This window comes from Stigmatopora nigra, chromosome 9 (assembly GCF_051989575.1).
Source record: "Stigmatopora nigra isolate UIUO_SnigA chromosome 9, RoL_Snig_1.1, whole genome shotgun sequence".
Classification (NCBI taxonomy): Eukaryota; Metazoa; Chordata; class Actinopteri; order Syngnathiformes; family Syngnathidae; genus Stigmatopora; species Stigmatopora nigra.
In genome coordinates, this window is record NC_135516.1 from 9777894 (window position 1) to 9796804 (window position 18911).

The 18911-nt window shown below is 41.2% G+C and overlaps 3 protein-coding genes across 4 annotated transcripts in view; 2 read left to right on the forward strand and 1 right to left on the reverse strand.

Moving 5' to 3' along the window:
* The first annotated feature begins 115 nt into the window (after positions 1-115).
* Positions 116-4194, forward strand: LOC144201298 (cyclin-Y-like). 2 transcript variants are annotated; one of them, XM_077723806.1, is made up of 11 exons: positions 116-223; positions 581-835; positions 1488-1610; positions 1772-1806; positions 1900-1997; positions 2153-2188; positions 2252-2309; positions 2376-2498; positions 2974-3140; positions 3230-3392; positions 3455-4194. In XM_077723806.1, the coding sequence occupies exons 2-11, from the start codon at positions 682-684 to the stop codon at positions 3569-3571; spliced, it is 1074 nt and encodes a 357-aa protein (XP_077579932.1). In that variant the 5' UTR covers positions 116-223; positions 581-681; the 3' UTR covers positions 3572-4194. The 2 variants fall into 2 exon arrangements, with proteins under 2 accessions (XP_077579932.1, XP_077579934.1); XM_077723808.1 differs by having other exon boundaries at positions 1488-1562.
* pitrm1 (pitrilysin metallopeptidase 1) lies at positions 3802-10367 on the reverse strand. Its single transcript, XM_077723824.1, has 24 exons — positions 10064-10367; positions 9583-9694; positions 9237-9495; positions 9021-9135; positions 8854-8950; positions 8618-8778; positions 8334-8460; positions 8159-8247; positions 7938-8066; positions 7750-7863; positions 7517-7613; positions 7320-7454; positions 7064-7202; positions 6822-6938; positions 6415-6544; positions 6163-6283; positions 5852-6094; positions 5669-5769; positions 5394-5514; positions 5184-5296; positions 4981-5106; positions 4503-4648; positions 4315-4417; positions 3802-3969 (listed from the first exon to the last, which is right to left on the reverse strand). The coding sequence occupies exons 1-24, from the start codon at positions 10108-10110 to the stop codon at positions 3876-3878; spliced, it is 3036 nt and encodes a 1011-aa protein (XP_077579950.1). The 5' UTR covers positions 10111-10367; the 3' UTR covers positions 3802-3875.
* Positions 10368-11698: 1331 nt separating this feature from the next.
* Positions 11699-18911, forward strand: part of LOC144201309 (receptor-type tyrosine-protein phosphatase S-like) — a 75380-nt gene continuing 68167 nt past the window's right edge. The window contains exon 1 of the mRNA XM_077723823.1: positions 11699-12012. The gene's annotated coding sequence lies outside the window, so the exon portion shown is untranslated. The remainder of the gene's footprint in view (positions 12013-18911) is intronic.

Sequence of the window (18911 nt, forward strand, 5' to 3'; positions counted from 1 at the left end):
GGTGATGAACATTGTTTAACAGTAAATAAATTGACGTTCTTGCTTTCCCATTCCAGTCCAGCAGGGGACGGTAATGTATCAATTTATTAGTTTGTGAACCACTGAGAAGACACAAGGAAAACTTATTTGGCTACAGTTAGCAAACTTAGCCGAGTATCTTATTACTTATTTTTTCCCTTAATTCTTCACCAATTTCTCCCACACGGACCAAAACTTAGACATGGTAAGCATATCACCTCATTACTGGTCTAAAACATAATTCTTTAATTCTTCGTGTCCTTTAATACAGTTTTGTCCGGTCAGTTTGCAATAAACAATTATCCACACAACAATTAACGACTTAATTTTTTTATATTTTAATATTTAAACCCACGGGAATAGCTCAGCAATTATTAAAAATAAAACACTACAGGGTGGAAATATCACTTTAGTGTACGCTTCCACCCCACCCGTTCAATGGCAGACACCGAATTAATTAGGTCATCTTTGTCATCAAGCGGTGAAGAATGCATTTCATATATGTATGCAATCAATTCAGACTGTGGAACTCATGCGTGTAATGTGCCCAACTCGCTGACAGGTGTCGCAATTTCTCCAGCATAATGAACCACATGATGCCTCATTCTGTACGTGTGCGTGCGCGCTTGGGCTCTTGGATGCGAACACCCGGAGGTGTCCAGGATGGGCAGCACGACCTCTTGCTGCGTAGCCACCACCCCAAAAGCCCACTCCAGACTGGAAGAGGACCGACCCGAAACGGACCCGAACCTACGGCAGGAGGAGACGCTCCTGGAAAACAACCTGCAACACATCCGCGATATTGAGAATGTGGACGGTAATGTGAACGCAACACTTTGAATGTCAAGAGAATTCTCCATAAATGGTCCTCTCAATGCAGTGGGCATTGTCTATGGAGAAGTACAATACAGTAAAAATGATCTATTTTACCAAAGTAACTCCTGAACAATTGTTTTTTTAATGATTCATTCATATTTATTTGATATTTTTTGTAGACAAGTTGAATTAAGCAATCTATATGAAAATTAAGGAAAGCTTGTCCTTTAACAAAATTGATAAATTAGAATGAATTTCAAAATGATTGCTTCTAAAGCAAAACTTTTTTTTCTATAACCCACAAAATCAATTAAAATGTAGTGAATTAAAAATGTAAAGTACGCTAACTCAAGGATCACTGACACTACTCACCTACACATAATTGATAAATACTGATTGAGAAAACAGTATAGACATTCATATTGTGTTTAAAGTTATTGTTCTGTTTGTGTAAGTTGTCCACCTAGTAGCAAACAGGAAGGGTGTTGAGTTGTTCATGTATTATTCACCAGCAGCATCTCCATTTTCGTCTTCCTGGAGGAGGCGCAGACCCTCCACCAAGGCTGAAAGGAGTCAAATAGATAAAGTGGTCTAAGAGGAGTTCATCCGATCAAAAGTTGAGGATTTTGGTGTTCATTTTTGTTTGTCTGCAGAGATGGACGTGATGTTGAGCCCTGCTGATCATCCACAAAGCGGCACCATGTTCCTCAGCAAATCCATGAATGACTGTGAGCTCATTTGTGCATCCAGTATTCCACAACGTGCCAACCACAAATGTAACACAAAATTATATTGATGTTTACATTAGACAAAATGACCAAAAATAGTTACTTGCCCTTTAAAGGTCTGAATAGCAAACTTAAATAGCTCTTTCTTGTTTATCGTTTTTGTCCATTTAAAAAAATATAACATATATATATATATTTTTTTCTTACAGCGCAAGAGAGACGAAAAATCCATTTCATTCGCTATGTGAGTTAGCACCAGCCTCCTAAGCGGCTATTTTTCCCTTTCTTGGGCTTTTCATGACATTCCGTGTGTTGTGTTTGTGTGTGTTTGTGTCAGCGCGGTCCAACCAGCAGATGGAAATTCAGTTCATGCTCCACCATCTTCCTTGATGAGAACACAGTGAGCAGACCTCACCTCAAATACACCATCAAATGGTAAATTTATTGCACAAATTAAGCTAGACTGAAATACTCCCAAAAATGAACATTTTAAAGTTGCATTGCTTTGAATCAATTGAACAATGTGGAAGCATCGGCTTAAAAATATAAACAACCACATATTAAAATAATCTTTTTTTTTATCGTTTCAGTGTAGCATTGGCAATTTACTACCACATCACAAAAAGGTGAGGTCGAGAGCTTGTCATAAATGTCATTTATTGATTGAATATTGAACGCCTCTCTTACAGGGATGACAATGGAAGCCCGCTGATCGACATTTTTGACGAGAGACTTCACCCGCTCTCAGTGAGACGTTGCCCCAATTTTCCCCCGTTCTTTTGTCAGGCTGCAATTTTGCTTTTCGGCTTGCAGAGATCGCAACGGGCGCCGGCCGATTACGATTGTCGAGAACCAGAGCGGAGGGAAGTTTATCGTTTCGTCCGCACTCTCTTCTGTGCCGCACGATTGCGGTCCGAGTGCGCTATCGTCATGCTGGTGAGTTAGCATAACATAAGAATAACTTTTCTAATTACTTATTATAGTGCAAATTATACTAATGTTACACTGATTTCTTCTGCATGCTATTAGCCGATGGTGATAATGTATAGATACATTTATTAAAAACACACAAAATATTTTTCTTTTAGTACTCATTTAATGCATTCTCACTTTAATGTAATATAAAAATATGATCATGGCTTGGTCAGATATGATGTAACTTTTATGTCTACCTGGAATGGGTGACAATAAATTAACTCTTCTAAAACATGAGACTTATAAAGGACAAAATGTTTTTATTTGGTAATCCCAGTCAGTGTCTTTAACAGTCAGCCATTTTGGGTTGGGCGACCAATAGAATGAATTCTTAGATACCAATGCCTGCATTTTAACGCCATATCGGTATTGGTGCAACACGACAGACCGCCTTATGGCAACGTAACCTCGCGAAATACGAGGATCCCTCTATCAGGTGTACCTGGAGAGACTTCTGACATATGCAGAGATTTCCATGAGTCCATGGACGTGGCGGCGGATGGTGCTGGGCGCCGTCCTGCTGGCGTCGAAAGTGTGGGACGACCAGGCCGTGTGGAATGTGGATTACTGCCACATCCTCAAAGACATGCCCGTGGCTGACATGTACGTTTGAGGGGAAAAGTTGAGTCGTGTCACCCTGAGACACTTGGAGCCATTTACAGAAATGAATTTAATCACTACACTTCTGACAGGAACGATCTGGAGCGTCAATTTCTGGAGCTCCTACAGTTCAACATCAACGTGCCCTCTAGCGTTTACGTCAAGTATTACTTTGACCTGCGCTCGCTATCCGAGGCCAACGACCTCAGTATCCCCCTGGAGGCCCTCAGCAACTGTAAAGCCCAAAAGCTTGAGGTAAGTCTTTGGCTCTATCGTCTATTTTGACATCCGAGGACAACAGGCTTTTGTTTCTTAAGGCTTTTTCCAGAGTGAGCAACGACATATTCGACGAAGCGCGACGAGCCTCCAGGAGGCGCTCGGCTAGCGTGGACCACCTGGATGGAAACTTGTGGGTTCCTGCAATCCTCTCTTAAAAATGCCACGTTTTTGCAAGTGATCTTTGCCCTTTTTGTATTTGAGACTCAAATCAAAATGTTACATTTCAGAAGCTCAACCTCAGCTATGAGTTGAATACAGAAAAGAAACTCATAGGTTGTTGTCACTTCATTTTTCAGTTCTGCCAATTTTGCCTTTTGTACTGATGAATCCAATTTTCCCTATACCCCAGTAGGAAAAACAACCTTTGAAAGAAATCAGAAAAATATTAAGGTTGTTGTTCAGTCTTTGACAGCCACAAAGCTTCATATTTATTAGTCTTTTTGTATAATTTTGTACACATTATTTGACCACCCAAGAAGGATCTTTCCCGATAGCGTCGTTCTCTGGGCCCAGGATGGAAACGCCGCATGTCTTGTTTCCGACGCTCAGGTACCTGCAACAAACCAATCAAAAAAGTAACTTTTTGAGAATGTATTCCTAAGAAGTTTTATCACATGATACATTTTACTTTTGAGTAGATATGTGAAGAGGAAATACTTTTACTTTACTACTTTGTGCTTTGTTGTTTATTTCTTATTTTTCCCTCGCTATTCTACATTAGATTTTAATATTATGATGTCATGCTACTCTTGAGTATTTTTTGTGTGTACTCTATCCACGTCTGACTTTAACAAATATATGCAATAAATGTAATATACTGCGCTCTTGTGGTGATGGTGCAAAGACCAAGACGAAGTACAAAGTACAGTTCTTTTCATTGTATTTTGTGGGTTCCCACCTGTCGGCCACTTCTAGCAAGCTCTGGCTGGTGACATCGAAGAGTCGTCTACGGTTTTGCTGCTTCATTTCGTCTGTGATTCCGCTCAGGAAAAGGGACATTCCTGCAAACACAACAGAAAGATCCATTGTGGTAAGCGCCGTTCTGGAGCCCCCCCTAAATAAATGGACACTCAGTGGCTGCCTTACCTTTACTCGAGGGCGCCACAGGTGAGTCGACGGCGGAGAAGACAGACAACTTGGCTTCGTCGATGTCCTGCTGGACGAATTTACCCGCTTTGGCCCATTCAACACCTTTGCTAAATGCAGAGAGAGTCTGGACAGCATTGGGGTCCCTTTAAAGAAAAAAGGTAAACACACTTGACATGCTATACACTGTTTACAGCCTATATTTTTCCCACATTTAAAATCAATCAATTTGTCCAATATTTCCATATCAGTTATAATGTAATGGTTTATTTTCCAAATATAAATATTTTTGTAATGATCCCCAATTCAATTTTTTGGGGACATAGTCTGGTGTATATTTTTTTCATAATCTTTCAGTATGTATAGCTAATTTTTCTGTATCATTTGTAATATATAATATTTTTAATCTAACAATTTAGTGATGGTTGATTTGACTGGAAAAGAGTGTCAGAGAATTAAAATTAGTAATTCTTTTCACCTGTAAGAGTAAAAAGAGAAGAGGCCGCCTCCACCCATCTTGGCTCCACCACCGTAGGCCCCGCCCTTCTCTCGGATCTCTCCGTGGAGAAACTTGGCCGTCATCATCCTCGCCAGAATGCAGAGACTGGCAGAGAAGGAAATAAGGTGTGTTTAATGACGCTGCTAGAGTCGGGGAAAAAGTAAATCCAAGTCTTTGGAAACCTGGCATAGTCTTGGTGGCCGTAGGGAACGGTGCGGATGGATTCGCTGACAAAGTTGACAGGAAAGGGCAGCGGGAAGAATGTCTTCATGTGACAAGGCTGGAAATGTGCCTCCTGTGGAATACAATTAGAGAATTGTTTCTTAGTGGTTACTCAATTTTATAGGTTATTATATAGGTTACCCAATAAATAAGTGATCCATCACTCATACCTCGGTAACATTAGGCCGCACGGGCTTGAACTGCTTCTTGTTAGCGGCCACGTCTTTCATGAAGGCGTCCAAATGGTCCACCGACTGGGTCGCCTGCTGAGGCGTGGTGTTGATGGCGCACCTGCACCAAGCAAGTATCATTGTAGTTAACTCATTCACTACCAAACAGGTGACAAAATCATCCCATTTGCTCTAATACAAAAGAATAGTGAGTTCTATGGCAAAATTTACATGGAACTTGACAAAAGAAAGATTAGTCCCATCTTTCAGTGTACCTCATGTTATTGGGGTTGAGGAGGTGCTTTTTTATTCTGGGAAGCATACGGATGACGGGGGTCAGGTCTGACATCTCTGCTATCCTTTTCATGAACTTGACCTTAACCCAGAAGAGAATGTTCTTTCTTTAGTAACTAACAAGGTAGGGAGAATAAAGAACAAAACAATTCATGTCTCCTAACCTGGTCCATCCCATAAAAGGTCTCTTGGAGCTCTCCGGCTGGCGTCAAGTGTTGACCTGCCCTTGTCATGGCGTACATGTGGCCGGAGTAGGAGATCCCATTGGCGAGCTCCTGGGCCGACATCATAACCAGCACCCTCAAACGTTCCTGGTCATCAAAGTGGGGGTTGTTGAAGATGTCCCCCCACAGACGGAACATGTCGGCAAGGTTTCTCTCCAAGCAAGAGGAGGACAGAAGGACGCCCTGGTAGAGCAAAACGTGACAGCATGTGAGGATTGAGTTTGACTTTGAGTTGGCAAAGCTAATCCGACCTGTTCGAATTTGTCCAAGTGGGCGCAGTCCGGAATGACCTGTGGAGACACGGACATGTCTCCTGTTTTCAACTCCATTTGCTGAGATTGCTGACGGTAGTCCATGGAACCACAGCCCATCCTAAACAGGCACGTATACAAAAAAAAAAAATGAAAGAAAATCAACATCAACATGTCTTTTCAATTTAAAATTGTCTATCATTTTTCTATCAAGCGAGCATGCTGAGATGAACAATTGTGGCTAAAACTCACTTGGTGATGACGCTGCAGAAGAGTGGCACGTAAAGCTTCAGGTCCTCGGGGAGCGTATTGAGGCTGCACATGGCCCGGAAGTACACCAAGCCATTAGTGGGCTGTTCGCACAGCTGGAGCGCAACGCCGCCTGTGCATGACAAAAAAAGGCTTATTTTTAAGCATTCCAAACTAGATGTCCCCGAGTTAAGGTAAATCAGGCCTGGTCATATCATTTTAAGAGGGCCAGAATACTGTAAAATGTATTTAAGTATGACTTCATTGACTGCGATTGATTGCAATTTGGGCTCAAAATACCATGCAAAAATGTGATCGCGAAATCTTATCCGTAACAGGGAGATTCTAGAAATTATCAACATTTAACACTTTTTCGATACCAAGGCATTAGTGTACATGTGTGGTGGTACCTGCATGGGTCATTTGCACGGGAGTGAACGATATGGTGGGAGCGATGTCGGACACTTTGAGGGCAGGCAGGCACGAAGCATCCTGGCTTTTGCTTTGAGCATCCAGGAGCTGAAGACCTGAAGATTTTTATTATTAGATTTAAGATTACAACATTAAGGGTTTTGTTTTTACAGTGCATAATTCAAAAGGGGGATGGAAGATGTTGGGTCCAGGCCACTTCTGAGTGATTAATTGTCTGCACCTTTCTCATAAATGTCCTTCTTGTCGCTGTCGGACAGAGTGCTGATCTTCTTCTGAAGCTTCTCCTCCTCAGCCAAGGCTCGTTTGTCCAGGTACGAGTCGTCGGGACTCATGGAGAGGGTGAGTCGATGAGTGTTATCCTGGTGGAATAAAGAGAAGATAAGTGAGCTAAAAAACAGTCAAAAATGATTGTGTATCTATCACAGTGAATGGAAAAAAAACCGAATCAAGCACTCAAAGGCGTACCACAAACATACCCTAAAATATTGTTGGACTTTGTCTTGAAGGAAACGCGGATTCTCCTTCAGGGCTTGTCGGAACTTCAGGACGTTAACGTTAATCTGTAGAAGCTCCACCGGGTCGCCGTCGTGGTTCCAAGAGGACGCAATGTACTACACAACAGGATTTTTAGGTCAACCAAAAAGAAGGTCTTATGTATTGAACCAAAGCTCACCGATGCCAATGAAAGACCAAAGTTAGTGGACTGGTGCTTCATTTGAATCTCGATTTTGTGCAGGAGTGCTTCAATTCTCTCATCCTCAAAGCCAGTCCTGTTGATGGAGAAAAATATATTTCCAGTTAAATGGACAAAAAAAAATATACACCAACTTTGAACAATATTTCTACAGTACTTTGGGACTAAATACACCAAAAAATATGTACATTTGGATAGAATGACCGACTTACTGAATGATGTCGTCGATGGTTTGATGAATGATTTTCTTCACTTTTTCAGCATCTTCCTCAGCCATCCCCTGCAAGCCAACACTAAACGAGGCCTCTTTGGTGCTACCGTCGTATCTGTGGGAGCGACAATCCGATCATCACATGCTATCCTAAAGAAAACTTCCTTCATCTCCTCCGCCTATTCTCACCCGACTACCGAGGAGAAATCAGTTCCAATTTTGGGTTCAATGAGAGCCTTGTAGAAGGGAGCGTTTGGACCAGATGTCATCAAAGAAGACAGCAAGTTGAGGGTGAATGTTTCGAAGGTGTCCGTGATGCTGTGAAATTGAAAGCCGGGAAAAGTTTCCCATGAACGTACGGGTAAGTTGACGTGATGACGGAAAATGAACATGTAAAAGGGTGGTCTTACTCTCCTAGAAGGTAGCTAACACACAGCGTGTTTTGTCGAGAGGCGTCGGGAGCCATGACGTCCGGACTGCACGTCACGTGTTCTTCTCTCTGAAGGACATAAGAAAAAAAAAAAAGTTAACCTTGTTATCGCAACTCACAATGGCTCCAATGCGGGGGCTGTTTTGAATACTTACGGGGATGGCCCAGTGTGGCTGAGATGGGACTTGGGTGTTGGGTTGAATGCGTTGAAATTTAGACAATGCCTCTTGGTCAATCTGCTTCAGGTGCTGCTCCAAAGGAAGGTCTCCATATGTGAAGAACCTGACAAATACACTCATAATAGTAAGGATGCAATTTGGGCAGAAGATTGAAGGTGCAAATAGAGTGGATCAGTAGCATTTGACACCAAAGCCTGTCTAATGCAAATGTGCCATATTTTCACATGTTATCCGAAGGGTAACAGCAGCAGGCAACCAACCTGGCATTGCTGGGGTGGTAGTGCGTCGCATGGAACTGCTTGAGCTGCTCCCACGTCAGGTCGGGAATAGCCAATGGTTCGCCGCCAGACACCACTGAGTACGTGTGGTCGGGATAAAGTTTATTTTGCAGGTGCTGAGCATAAACGCTCTCGTTGTCCGACTACGGGGAAACAAAGAGAGGAGCCGTAAAGTGTCTTGAGGTGGAGCGAGAATAAAAATATAAAACGGAACTCACGAAGGCTCCTTTCATTTCATTGAAGACCACTCCTTTGAAGACCAGGGGTGAGCTGGCATTAGTGGGGTCTTCGTTCTCTAACCTCCAGCCCTCCTGCCTAGAAATTGGAGTTTGTGGTGAGTCAGGATAACAAAAACACACATTAACTGTCATACTTTAACACTCACCAGAAATCTTGCTCCCGCAAGCATGGGAAGAACACGGCGTCAAGATAGACAGACAGAAGATTTTGGAAGTCTTTGGCGTTCTGAGTGGAAAATGGATACATGGTGTAGTCGCTGGCTGTTGACAAGCAGAAAAAAAATTGTCATTGAAACACATAACACATAAAAATTGTACAAAAAATAATCAGTACTTTTGTTCACCAGAGCTTCATTACTAACCTGTAAAGGCGTTCATGAAGGTAGATAATGACCTATTGAGCATTTTGAAGAAAGGATCCCTACATGGATATTTTTGGGAGCCGCACAGGACTGTGTGCTCCAGGATGTGAGGGACCCCCGTGCTATCCATGGGGGTGGTCCGTAACTGCACGCTGAAGAGGTTGTTAGGATCATCACGGGCCGCGTGTAAGTACTGAGCTCCTGTTTTGTCGTGAGTCAACTTGACGGCGGTGAGGAACAAGTCAGGGACAGCTACAACCTGCAGATAATATCAATTTGAAGTGTTATTTCATTCTTCCCATTTGCGTTAGTGAAATTAATGGAAGACAACAAATATATTGCATACCTCTTTAACTGTAAAACCATGGATTTTTTGACCTGCTGAATATTGAAGAGCCTTTTCTACTGCCGCTGCTGCAGTCCCCCTGTGCCTCTGGCATAGATGCTGGCCCTTTAAACTGGGTTAACAAGAATGAGTTTTATACATTATCACACAGTCAAAATACTGTGTAAAAACTGGGTCAAAGAATGGCCCATTTGAAATGATCAAATCTGGTGCAGTGCAATAGGGATAACGTAATATTAGTTAGTGTTGTGTGGCATTCAGGAAACATCAGAAATTCTACAATTCAATTAAAAAAGACAAAAATCATTAAGATCCAAAAGTTGCAATGTCCATTGTTTTTGGTCACTTAAAGTAACGAATGATGTCGTTCAAAATATTGATTACAATTTTAAATTAAAAACCTTCATATAACATTGTCACTGTATTTTGGGGGCGTATTATGGCATGGTCATGCTAGGTAAGCAAATGCTAGGCAACTTACCGGACATGTCGAAGTGTCTCGATCACCGTCTTCGTTCGGCGAAACATAACTATAGCATAAACAACCAGGTCTTCTACGTTGGCTTCAAAGTAGGATGTTGAGGTTTAAAACAATACTGTCAATCAAGATGCATCACTTTGTGCTATGTCCTCTCATGCCTTACGACACGGTACATGGAGCCGCCATTCGCATTGAGTGTCAACATTTCATCACAGATCTCACTACAGGTCAAATGAAAGTAAAACATGGAGTCCATTCGGATATTGCATCCGGGAATTTTACAAATCTACGGAGAAACCTTAACTCTCACGATTGGTTTGTTCTGGGAAAATGGCAAACGTAATTGGCTGAATCAGAGCGCTTGCTTTTGATTGGTTTACTTTTAAGAACGGCAAATTTGATTTGCTTAATTTAATCACGTGACGCGTTTGGCGTTAAATGCACATTTTCATTATTATTTTTGATGGCTTTCTCGTTTGTGGCGTTGTGATGATCGATTTAAGGATCGCGCGTGTGAAAGTCTCCAAAATATGTAACTTCTTCCCTTAGGTGATTTTCTTATGCTTATCATTGACAATATTAACGTGACTACGAACGTCCTACCTTGTGTAAGTAGAATGTCTCTAGAATCTAAAATGGTAATATAGTGTACATCCCTTCTAAAATCAACACCTATTTGTAAGTAAATAAACTATGCATTTTGTTGTCATCCACTTTAAAATGTTATAAATGTAATCCTCCACTAGATAGCGCGGTTAACAAAGCCTATATTGAAACTCGATGACACCTGGGGTTTATCCCAAACAATACAACCGTCATCATAATTAAAAATACTTCTCTAAAATAAACAGTGGAACTTTAACAATCCACGATGGGTTTCTTTTTAAAAGGTTGGTAATCCGTTTTAATTTGCATCGGTGAGGTGAAATGCATGTTGGGTTCATAATGCACAAAGCCATCGTGTTTTTGACATATTGTATGCAAACATTTTAACACCACGTGCCTGAACAATAAACAAGATCATTTAATTATGTACGTTTTGAAAATGTACTCTTCAAATGCATACAAACCACGTTTGGGTTTATTTTCAATGCTTAAACCAACTCAAATGTTTCTAGATTTTTTTTTTCCAAATATGAATTGACATGTTTGGATAAAATCTGTTCACCAAACAAAACAAACTCCTTAATTTCATAATTCTCATGGGATAGAGCCTTTTCTTCTAAAATAAAATAAATCATCATGCATATCCAATACAATAGGATGTCCCAAAATGTCTTTCAATTGCCTGTAATGTTCATTTTTTTTAACTTTTAATATATACCAATTAAAAACTGCAAAGACATAACTACTGTACAGTACACAGTATACAATATGATGTTGATTGTCATTTAGACCGGTCTATATTCTGCATTAAGTGTACGCATAAATTCATGTGAATATCTTCTATGTAAAGGAATCATAGACCCTGTAATGTACTATTTTATCACTTTCTTTCATTTTTAGCCAAGGGGCAAGCAATCCAGAACTCCACCAGTCCACCTTGATGTTCGATGGGTGGAGGGATACGGTTGCTATAGGAGACCTCTTCAGCATCACGTCATACACGGGAGGGAGGGGGTGGCGGGGGGCTCCAGCGTATGCATGAGCTAGAGAAAGGAGAGAGCTGTGAGGTGGGGGGAGGATCGGAAAGGAGGAGGAGGACATTAAGGCAGAAGACTATCAATGACATCAACCCGCTTCCTGCATCTGAAGGCGAAAGAGTGGAGGAGCCGCAGGACCGCGGCCACGCGTACCATGCATCCCCCCATATAAGGCAGACCCGTCATTTTGGAGCCGAGCCGGGCTGCTACTGGATTACACTACAGCTGAGGAAGCTCCTTCCAGTTGTAAATCCACCCATGCATCTCGCAGACGGCGCAGCAGGAGACGGCGCGCTTCCTACCAAGGTAAGCCACGCAACACCGCACCCTGACAATGTTTATTTATTTTTTGTCGAATGTCATTTTAGTTAAAGGGATGCCCGTTTCTATACACCAGCATTGTAAGTGCGACTCCCTTTGCAAATCCCACCCCCTCCTTTACCAACATCGCTTCCTCTGTGCTTATTGTTGCTGCTCGAGAGCACCCGGGAGCATCCTTTGTTAATCACTCCTAATTTCAAGTGCCTGCCAGATATTCTCCCATCAGGAGAAGGCCAACACACCACCAGCTATGTATGTAATTTCCATTTGTGATGTTAGTGTGAACGCATGACACCAGGTGGTAAAGTGGACGGACTTATTTAAGCAGACTGTTTTCTAGACAATAGCCTGGCCGCTGCATCTGCTGCTGCTGCTGCTGTCAGGCTGTGCATAAAATAAAGAGCACCTGCATTTTTTAATACCGGTATATGTCTATAATTACGCGCAGTGGTGTTTTCTGCCAGTAGACATGCACGCACGGAGGCTCCTGAGTGCCGTTTAATTATACATTGATTTACCCACGCGCATTTCCTCAGTGCTTGTTTTTAGGGTTTTAATAAGTACACTTCTTTAGCGGGCCTCTTTTGGGTTTTCTGAGCTCCCAAATATCATCAGGCAGCCAGTCTTTTTCTGACATACACACATATACACACACACACACACACACACACACGGCAACACAGATGGGACATTTTCCCTGAGGCATAATGTGTTTGCTGGTTATTGTTCCAGACCATTTCCACATCCCTAATTATTTTAATCAGTCATTTCTCACGCATGAATTTGCTTCTTTGTCTTGTTTATATTCTCCTCACCTCGCTGACTTCACCTTTTTATGCGAGGGCGTGATATGTTTTTGTGGGGGGGATTTGATTGACAGGAATAGGTAGGTTATTGTGGAGAAAAAGAATGAATTCGTTAGTCGATTCGGCGCCTCCCAAATGTGCTTTGAGACGCTAAGATATTCACTTAGGCTATATAACCGAATCACTCATTGCACGAATTTGCTCAAATAGCATTTCAGTGGGTTCATCTGTGGGGTTCTCTCAAAAATAGTATAGCAGACTGCAAGAGCCATCCAATCTGGAACGGGCTTAATGACACGCAGTCCCAGCGGAGACGCTTTGGTCGCTCGTCAAAGGGCTTCATTGAAATCTCAGTCCCACATTTCACAGAGTACCACACGGCTGATTCCCTTCTTGAGGCTGACATCCTTCCATTTTGTTCTAACCTCTGGTGACCTGAAAGAAATGAGAACATCAAGGCAACTTTGAAGCCCAGAGTAGCTGCATGACAAGAAGTTGTTTGTCGGTGAGGTTCTGAAAATGATTGACCTTTTGCGGGGTCGTCCGAAAAAGCACCATTTTGTGCTCATCTCTCTCTCAAGTCAATGCACTTGGCATTCAGAATGAACCCATCCTGGATGAATGAGTGAAAAGGGCTGCACACTTTATCATACGATAGGTGCTGATATTACAGCCTGTCACAAATTTCAGTTCGATTTGATTAAGATTCAAATGCCTTTGATTGAATAACAGTAATGAAAATGGTTAGGCAAATTTGACAATGCATAATTATTTTGATCAGTATAAAGAGCTCAGAACTTTCACTAACTCAAGTGAAAATGGCCCAAATCCAGTAAAAATGTGTTATATAAAAATAATGATACACACAATTATTCCCTTTCAAACCAAAATTTGTGCATACACCATTAAATGTCAAGTAAATGCTAACATGGCTTGCTAAGACACTTCTTAAGTCCTCATTCTGCCAGTACGTATCTAATACATTGGTGTCAAAGTGGCGGCCCGGGGGCCAAATCTGGCCTGCTGCATCATTTTCTGTGGCCCAAAAAAAAAAAAAAATATGATGAAAATCAAATGAAGATTTTAGATTATTTCCTGTGTTTTCTCATTCCTAATCAATAATTGCAAAAAGTTGTACTAATTTAAATGTCCAAAATGATCTATCGGTTAGCACGATCGAGAAAGCTGTCAATTTTTTAATCAATTAATTTTGGCAGCCTATTTGGAAGACATAAAGGCCCTCCACATGTAATAGACACTACAAAAATGAATTTGACACCCTTGATCTAATAGGTAAATGTCAAAGTAGTATTTTGTATTGGATATCATCATCAAGATGGTAACAGTGGTCCTAATGTTGAGGTCGGCCAGCGTAAATTCAAAGTACAAGACCTTGTTGAAGGTCTCCAGACACACACGCACACACACACACACGCATCCATTTTTAAAGCAGGTGGCTGTTTGCCATTACCGTTGCGTGTTTGCTTGTGTAGACAGGAGTGAAGGCTAGGAGACGTTGGGACGGTGACTTGACTTGATGCCCTTTTCCAGATGAATCACAGGTTGTGATGTGTCAGCGGGAATGAATTATGCACCCTCCTTCACGACCTCTCATCTCCTCTTTTCCTGTCCACCTCTTGTCTTCAGTCATTCCACTCCCCTTTTATCACCGTTGACACATTTGAAGACATCTCCATCGTCCTCCCACGCCGCTTTCTTTTCTTCTATATACAAAGAAGGGTGACGCGGCGGCTTGGCGGCTTGGCGGCTTGGCGGCGGCTCCTCCCTTCCTTCAAAGCGCAACTCGATCCGGGCTCTAACTTTGTCTGGCTTTGAGCGTGCGCGTGTGGAGAAAATGGCGACTCGTGTTGGTATTCAGACGGTATTATTAAATCATAGGAGGGAGACGTGCGAATGTCCACTCGGTTTGACAGTCGCGTCCTTGACAGACAAGATGGCTGAGATGAGACGATACAAAGTGCGCCATAAGAACTTGGGGTCATGGAATTAAAAGTGCAGTTTTGACATAAGTTCATTTAAATACCAGCTTATATCTGCTGTAGAACATTTTGAATATCTCAGTCGAGGAATTTTGTAGTGTGACATGTACATGTTCATTTATTTTTAGCAGAAAAATATAGAGTATGATTTTACCAATGTCTTTTTTTTAAAGATGATTCTGACAAAAAGAAATTGGATAATTGGATGATTAATACTAGCCTTTCAACAGCAAAAAAACATCAAGTCATTGGATGTTTTACGATAATACAGTGCTGTCCTGCAGTATTTAACATCACAAAAGAAATTTGTTTTCACATAGAGCATCATGAAAAAAATAAATATAACTTGCTGAATTTAACCTTCCATTCAAGCCATTACGGTTTGCCGCATAAAAGCCACATAAAAATAATGTTCAATGTTGTATTGAACAAACTCAGTGAATTGACATCTCCTTTAATAATTCAATGGGTTCAAATGTAAGCTGTTCAAAATGTATGAATGGAATCCACCAAAAAGTGCTTCGGATCTGGAGAAGCGTTCTGTGGGAATTTGACCTTGCTACAAAAGTTAGTTTTTCACCCCCCAAAAATCCAGTTCAGATTGTTTTTTTTTATAGTCTTTTCAGTGTTGAACCTTCATATAATTTCTCTCAAAATAATCTTTCTTTTCTTGGCCACAGCAGTGCTTTTGATCGCAATGGCCTTCTCTATTGAGCTTAGAGAGCCTGGGTGTTTTGTGTCTGGCTCAGGGTCACGTTAACCACCTGAGCCAAAAGTGCACTCGCTAAACTCAAGCTTACAAGAATTGGTGTCGGGAATTTCGCCTTTAGCTCCAGGCGCAGCTTCGCACTGCTTCTACCACATCTACTTTCAGACTTGACAAACCACAAGGAAGAAAAACGGGGTCTTCGTCAGCTACATCTGTCAAGCAATAGTTTTTAAAAGACCCTCTATTTAACCAAATAACATCGACCATTTAATGAAGCAGTATTAGAAACCAGTCGTCCATTTTAAGGATGTAATCTGAATAATATACACATGACGCTATCAGCAAGTGGTTAGCCTCGCAGTTCTGGGGCCGAGGGTTCGATCGCTGGTCAGTTCTAACTGTGGGGAGTTTGCTTGTTCTTCCCGGGCTTGTGTGGGTTTACTCTGGGTACTCCACTTTTCTCCCACATCCCAGAAACATGCATGGTAGGCTGCTTTAATACTCTAAATTGAGTGTGAATGATTGTCCATCTCCTTGTGCCCAATTGGGGATGTCCGACACCATATTAGTTGGCTGGCATATGCTCCAGCACCCCCTGAAAGGATAAGCGGTACAGAAAATGAACTGCTGTACAATTTCTGCAACTGCATTTGAGTAAGTCCCAATGTTTACAATGATAGGGAGGATTTGTTTTGTTTGTGTATATCTCCGTTACTATCTCAGTACAGTCGTTAGATGGTTGAGAAGCATTACAATGCATTTTCACGTTGTGGCGACTATAGATGCAGTAAGTCCTCTTCTCCAGCCACCTAAAGCATCCCAATGGGAGGTATAAAGTCATCTCATTGATGGCTTATATTGTTCGGCCTTGCACTGTTACTGCCTCAGTGGTTTCACATTACTGTAATTGGCAGGTTTTTTTCTTCCAAAGGATCATTGGGGGAAAAAACCCGGATCTCAATCATTATAATGGCATCATTGACCAGTAGTGATCATTTTTACCTATGGCTGGTCAGTGTATAGATCCTACTTTACAACAGCAATTCAAACTGTAAACTGCTTTCGATGGTAATAGGCAGACCAGATCAGCTCTAGGGGTCAACTTTTTGATTTAATTTTTTTACATTGACCATGCAGTAACTTCCGACAGTCTTAATTGCGTTTTTCATGAATTAAAGAATTGATTGGCATCGACGGGGCATAGACGTTCAATCCATTTCGACTCTGAGGGCTCACAGAGCTCATTTTTTTGATCAGATAGTGTCCATGGGGGTTGTAAAAAGCTATCGTAAAGTGTTTTCATATTTGTCATGATGGGCTGTCTGATATCAGCACAAAGAACACCACTGCAGACATGGGAGGGAAAAAATGAGAGAACAAAACCCCAGTGTAACTATTTTTCTTTACACAATCATCTTTTGAGGCTGATACGGTAAGACGCATTATCTTATCAATGATTCAGTTTCCTTGAGTTTCCTATCATTGATTCAGTTGAGATTTTGACACAAGATATTAGCTTATTTTATCCAAATACTGTTGATTGGTAAGAAAGACATTGTAAAATGATAGAAATGATTTACAGTGAATGACAAATAAGAAAATGCAGTGGAAAATCTGTTTATTTAGAATAATATAACCCTTATATGTTCAATAGATTAAAAAAATGGCAATCTATGTATAGCTTGTCAGCAAGTTTTGGATGAACACAATGTTCAGTATCAGTGACACTACATTAATTATTAAAGTTGGAGTCATAAGAGAAGCTGCATACGACTACAGCTCAATTTAATAAACAATTCATTAAGTGGTGGGACCCTCTTCTCCCCTCGACTTTAGTGTAGCTTCAGGTTGTTTCTTTCTCTACTTCAATACTGTATAAGGTCGCAAACAAAATTGATTTGCTGCTCATTGAACAGCCGCTGGGTGCCTTTAATTGACCTTGCTCACTTTATTATGATTTATTGATTTACTTAAATAAAAAAAAATCTCAAAGCACGATTTTATTCACCCACTATACTACATTTAGCTAATAACTTTCCCAACACTGAAGCATGGAGAGTAACTGACTATGTATTTACTTTGGCATGCTTTTCTCTCGCAGGACACGTTTTCATCCAATCCGGTTAAGATAGAGGACAAACATATTTTTTTTCGAACCCATTACGTCATTTTTTTGATGCCATTCGCCACTTGATCGTTCCTCAAGGAGAAATTCATTTACCGTCGCAAATCTCATCTCCATCGGGGAAGTCATGCAATGGCTGGTTAGCGACCAAAACTGCAAGGAAGGCTAGGCGAGGAGCATTTAAAGGCGAATTTGGTCCCCGCCATATGCTGCCTAGCCGAAATGAAAGTCATCCATCAGTTAGTCTGTTGTGGTCTGTCTGGGCTCACTCTTAACCTTAAGCAAATGGTGTAATGTAAAGTAAAAGTTCCATCTGTAGATGATCTCTGCGGCGTTGCCATTGTGCGATAATGAGCTCCCGCGAGGCAACAGGCCATGTGACAAAGTCAGTCAGGTAGTACCATGGTAGCGCAATTACACAAAAAGCAATCCTGAGAAAACACATCTCTAGATAAATGAATTAACTCGTCGTTATCAGCTTGCGGATCCTTTACCATAAACTGTGAATGAATAAATAATTACCTTCAAATTGCCAAACAGGAGGAAGTAAAAAGTCATTGTCAGCATATTCTGTGATATACTGTATAATTAAAATTAATCTTCATTTTTCTTCTTCGTTGGATGGTAACCTGGTGTTAGAAATAACACATTTTTATTCAAATTATGTTAATACCATCGAACATGGATTCTTTATAACAGGTACGGCGAACATACAGGCCTCGGGGGTGCTCTGCCTGACTTTGTAGCTCATTCATACTTTACATACAGAATCAAATGCCTTTATTTTTTTGATCCAGGCACTGTAAAACTAGATTTTTATACAAAATGACCAGCAAAATGACAAGAAAGCAACACAAAATTAACTCCCTATCTGCCATTGACAACAAAAGCGCTCCAATTCATTTAACCTGGCTCATCTTTCAGTGCCCTAAAGTATTCTTTTAATGGCCAAAAAATAACCCATTTGACACTCCCACTTTGGACCAAAAAACCCTTAAAAACATTCAAAAATATGACAGTTTTTCTTGACAGTTACGAGCCCAGATGATCATTCGAACCGTTAAAGCGTGTTCCTTTTAAAACTAAGTAAACAAGAGGCTTGCTTGCATATCTTCTTAATGAATCTCAAGATATGATGATGGCATGGTGAGGGGGGGTTTACATTGACAATGATGATCCTGGGAGATGGCGGTTTTCAGCGTTGCCAGGGAGTCTTACTCCTACCGGAGCTCACTAATTGGCTT

Bases quoted from the DNA above. Each gene is read 5' to 3' on its own strand.
- LOC144201298 (XM_077723806.1), top strand. From the start codon at position 682: ATGGGCAGCACGACCTCTTGCTGCGTAGCCACCACCCCAAAAGCCCAC. The intron at 836-1,487 runs GTAATGTGAACG...GTTTGTCTGCAG, and splicing joins CGATATTGAGAATGTGGACG to AGATGGACGTGATGTTGAGC. The intron at 1,998-2,152 runs GTAAATTTATTG...TTATCGTTTCAG, and splicing joins CTCAAATACACCATCAAATG to TGTAGCATTGGCAATTTACT.
- pitrm1 (XM_077723824.1), bottom strand. From the start codon at position 10,110: ATGTTTCGCCGAACGAAGACGGTGATCGAGACACTTCGACATGTCCG. The intron at 5,297-5,393 runs GTATGAGTGATG...TGTATTCCACAG, and splicing joins TGCGGCCTAATGTTACCGAG to GAGGCACATTTCCAGCCTTG. The intron at 4,649-4,980 runs GTGAAAAGAATT...TTTTCTTTAAAG, and splicing joins TTCTCTTTTTACTCTTACAG to GGACCCCAATGCTGTCCAGA.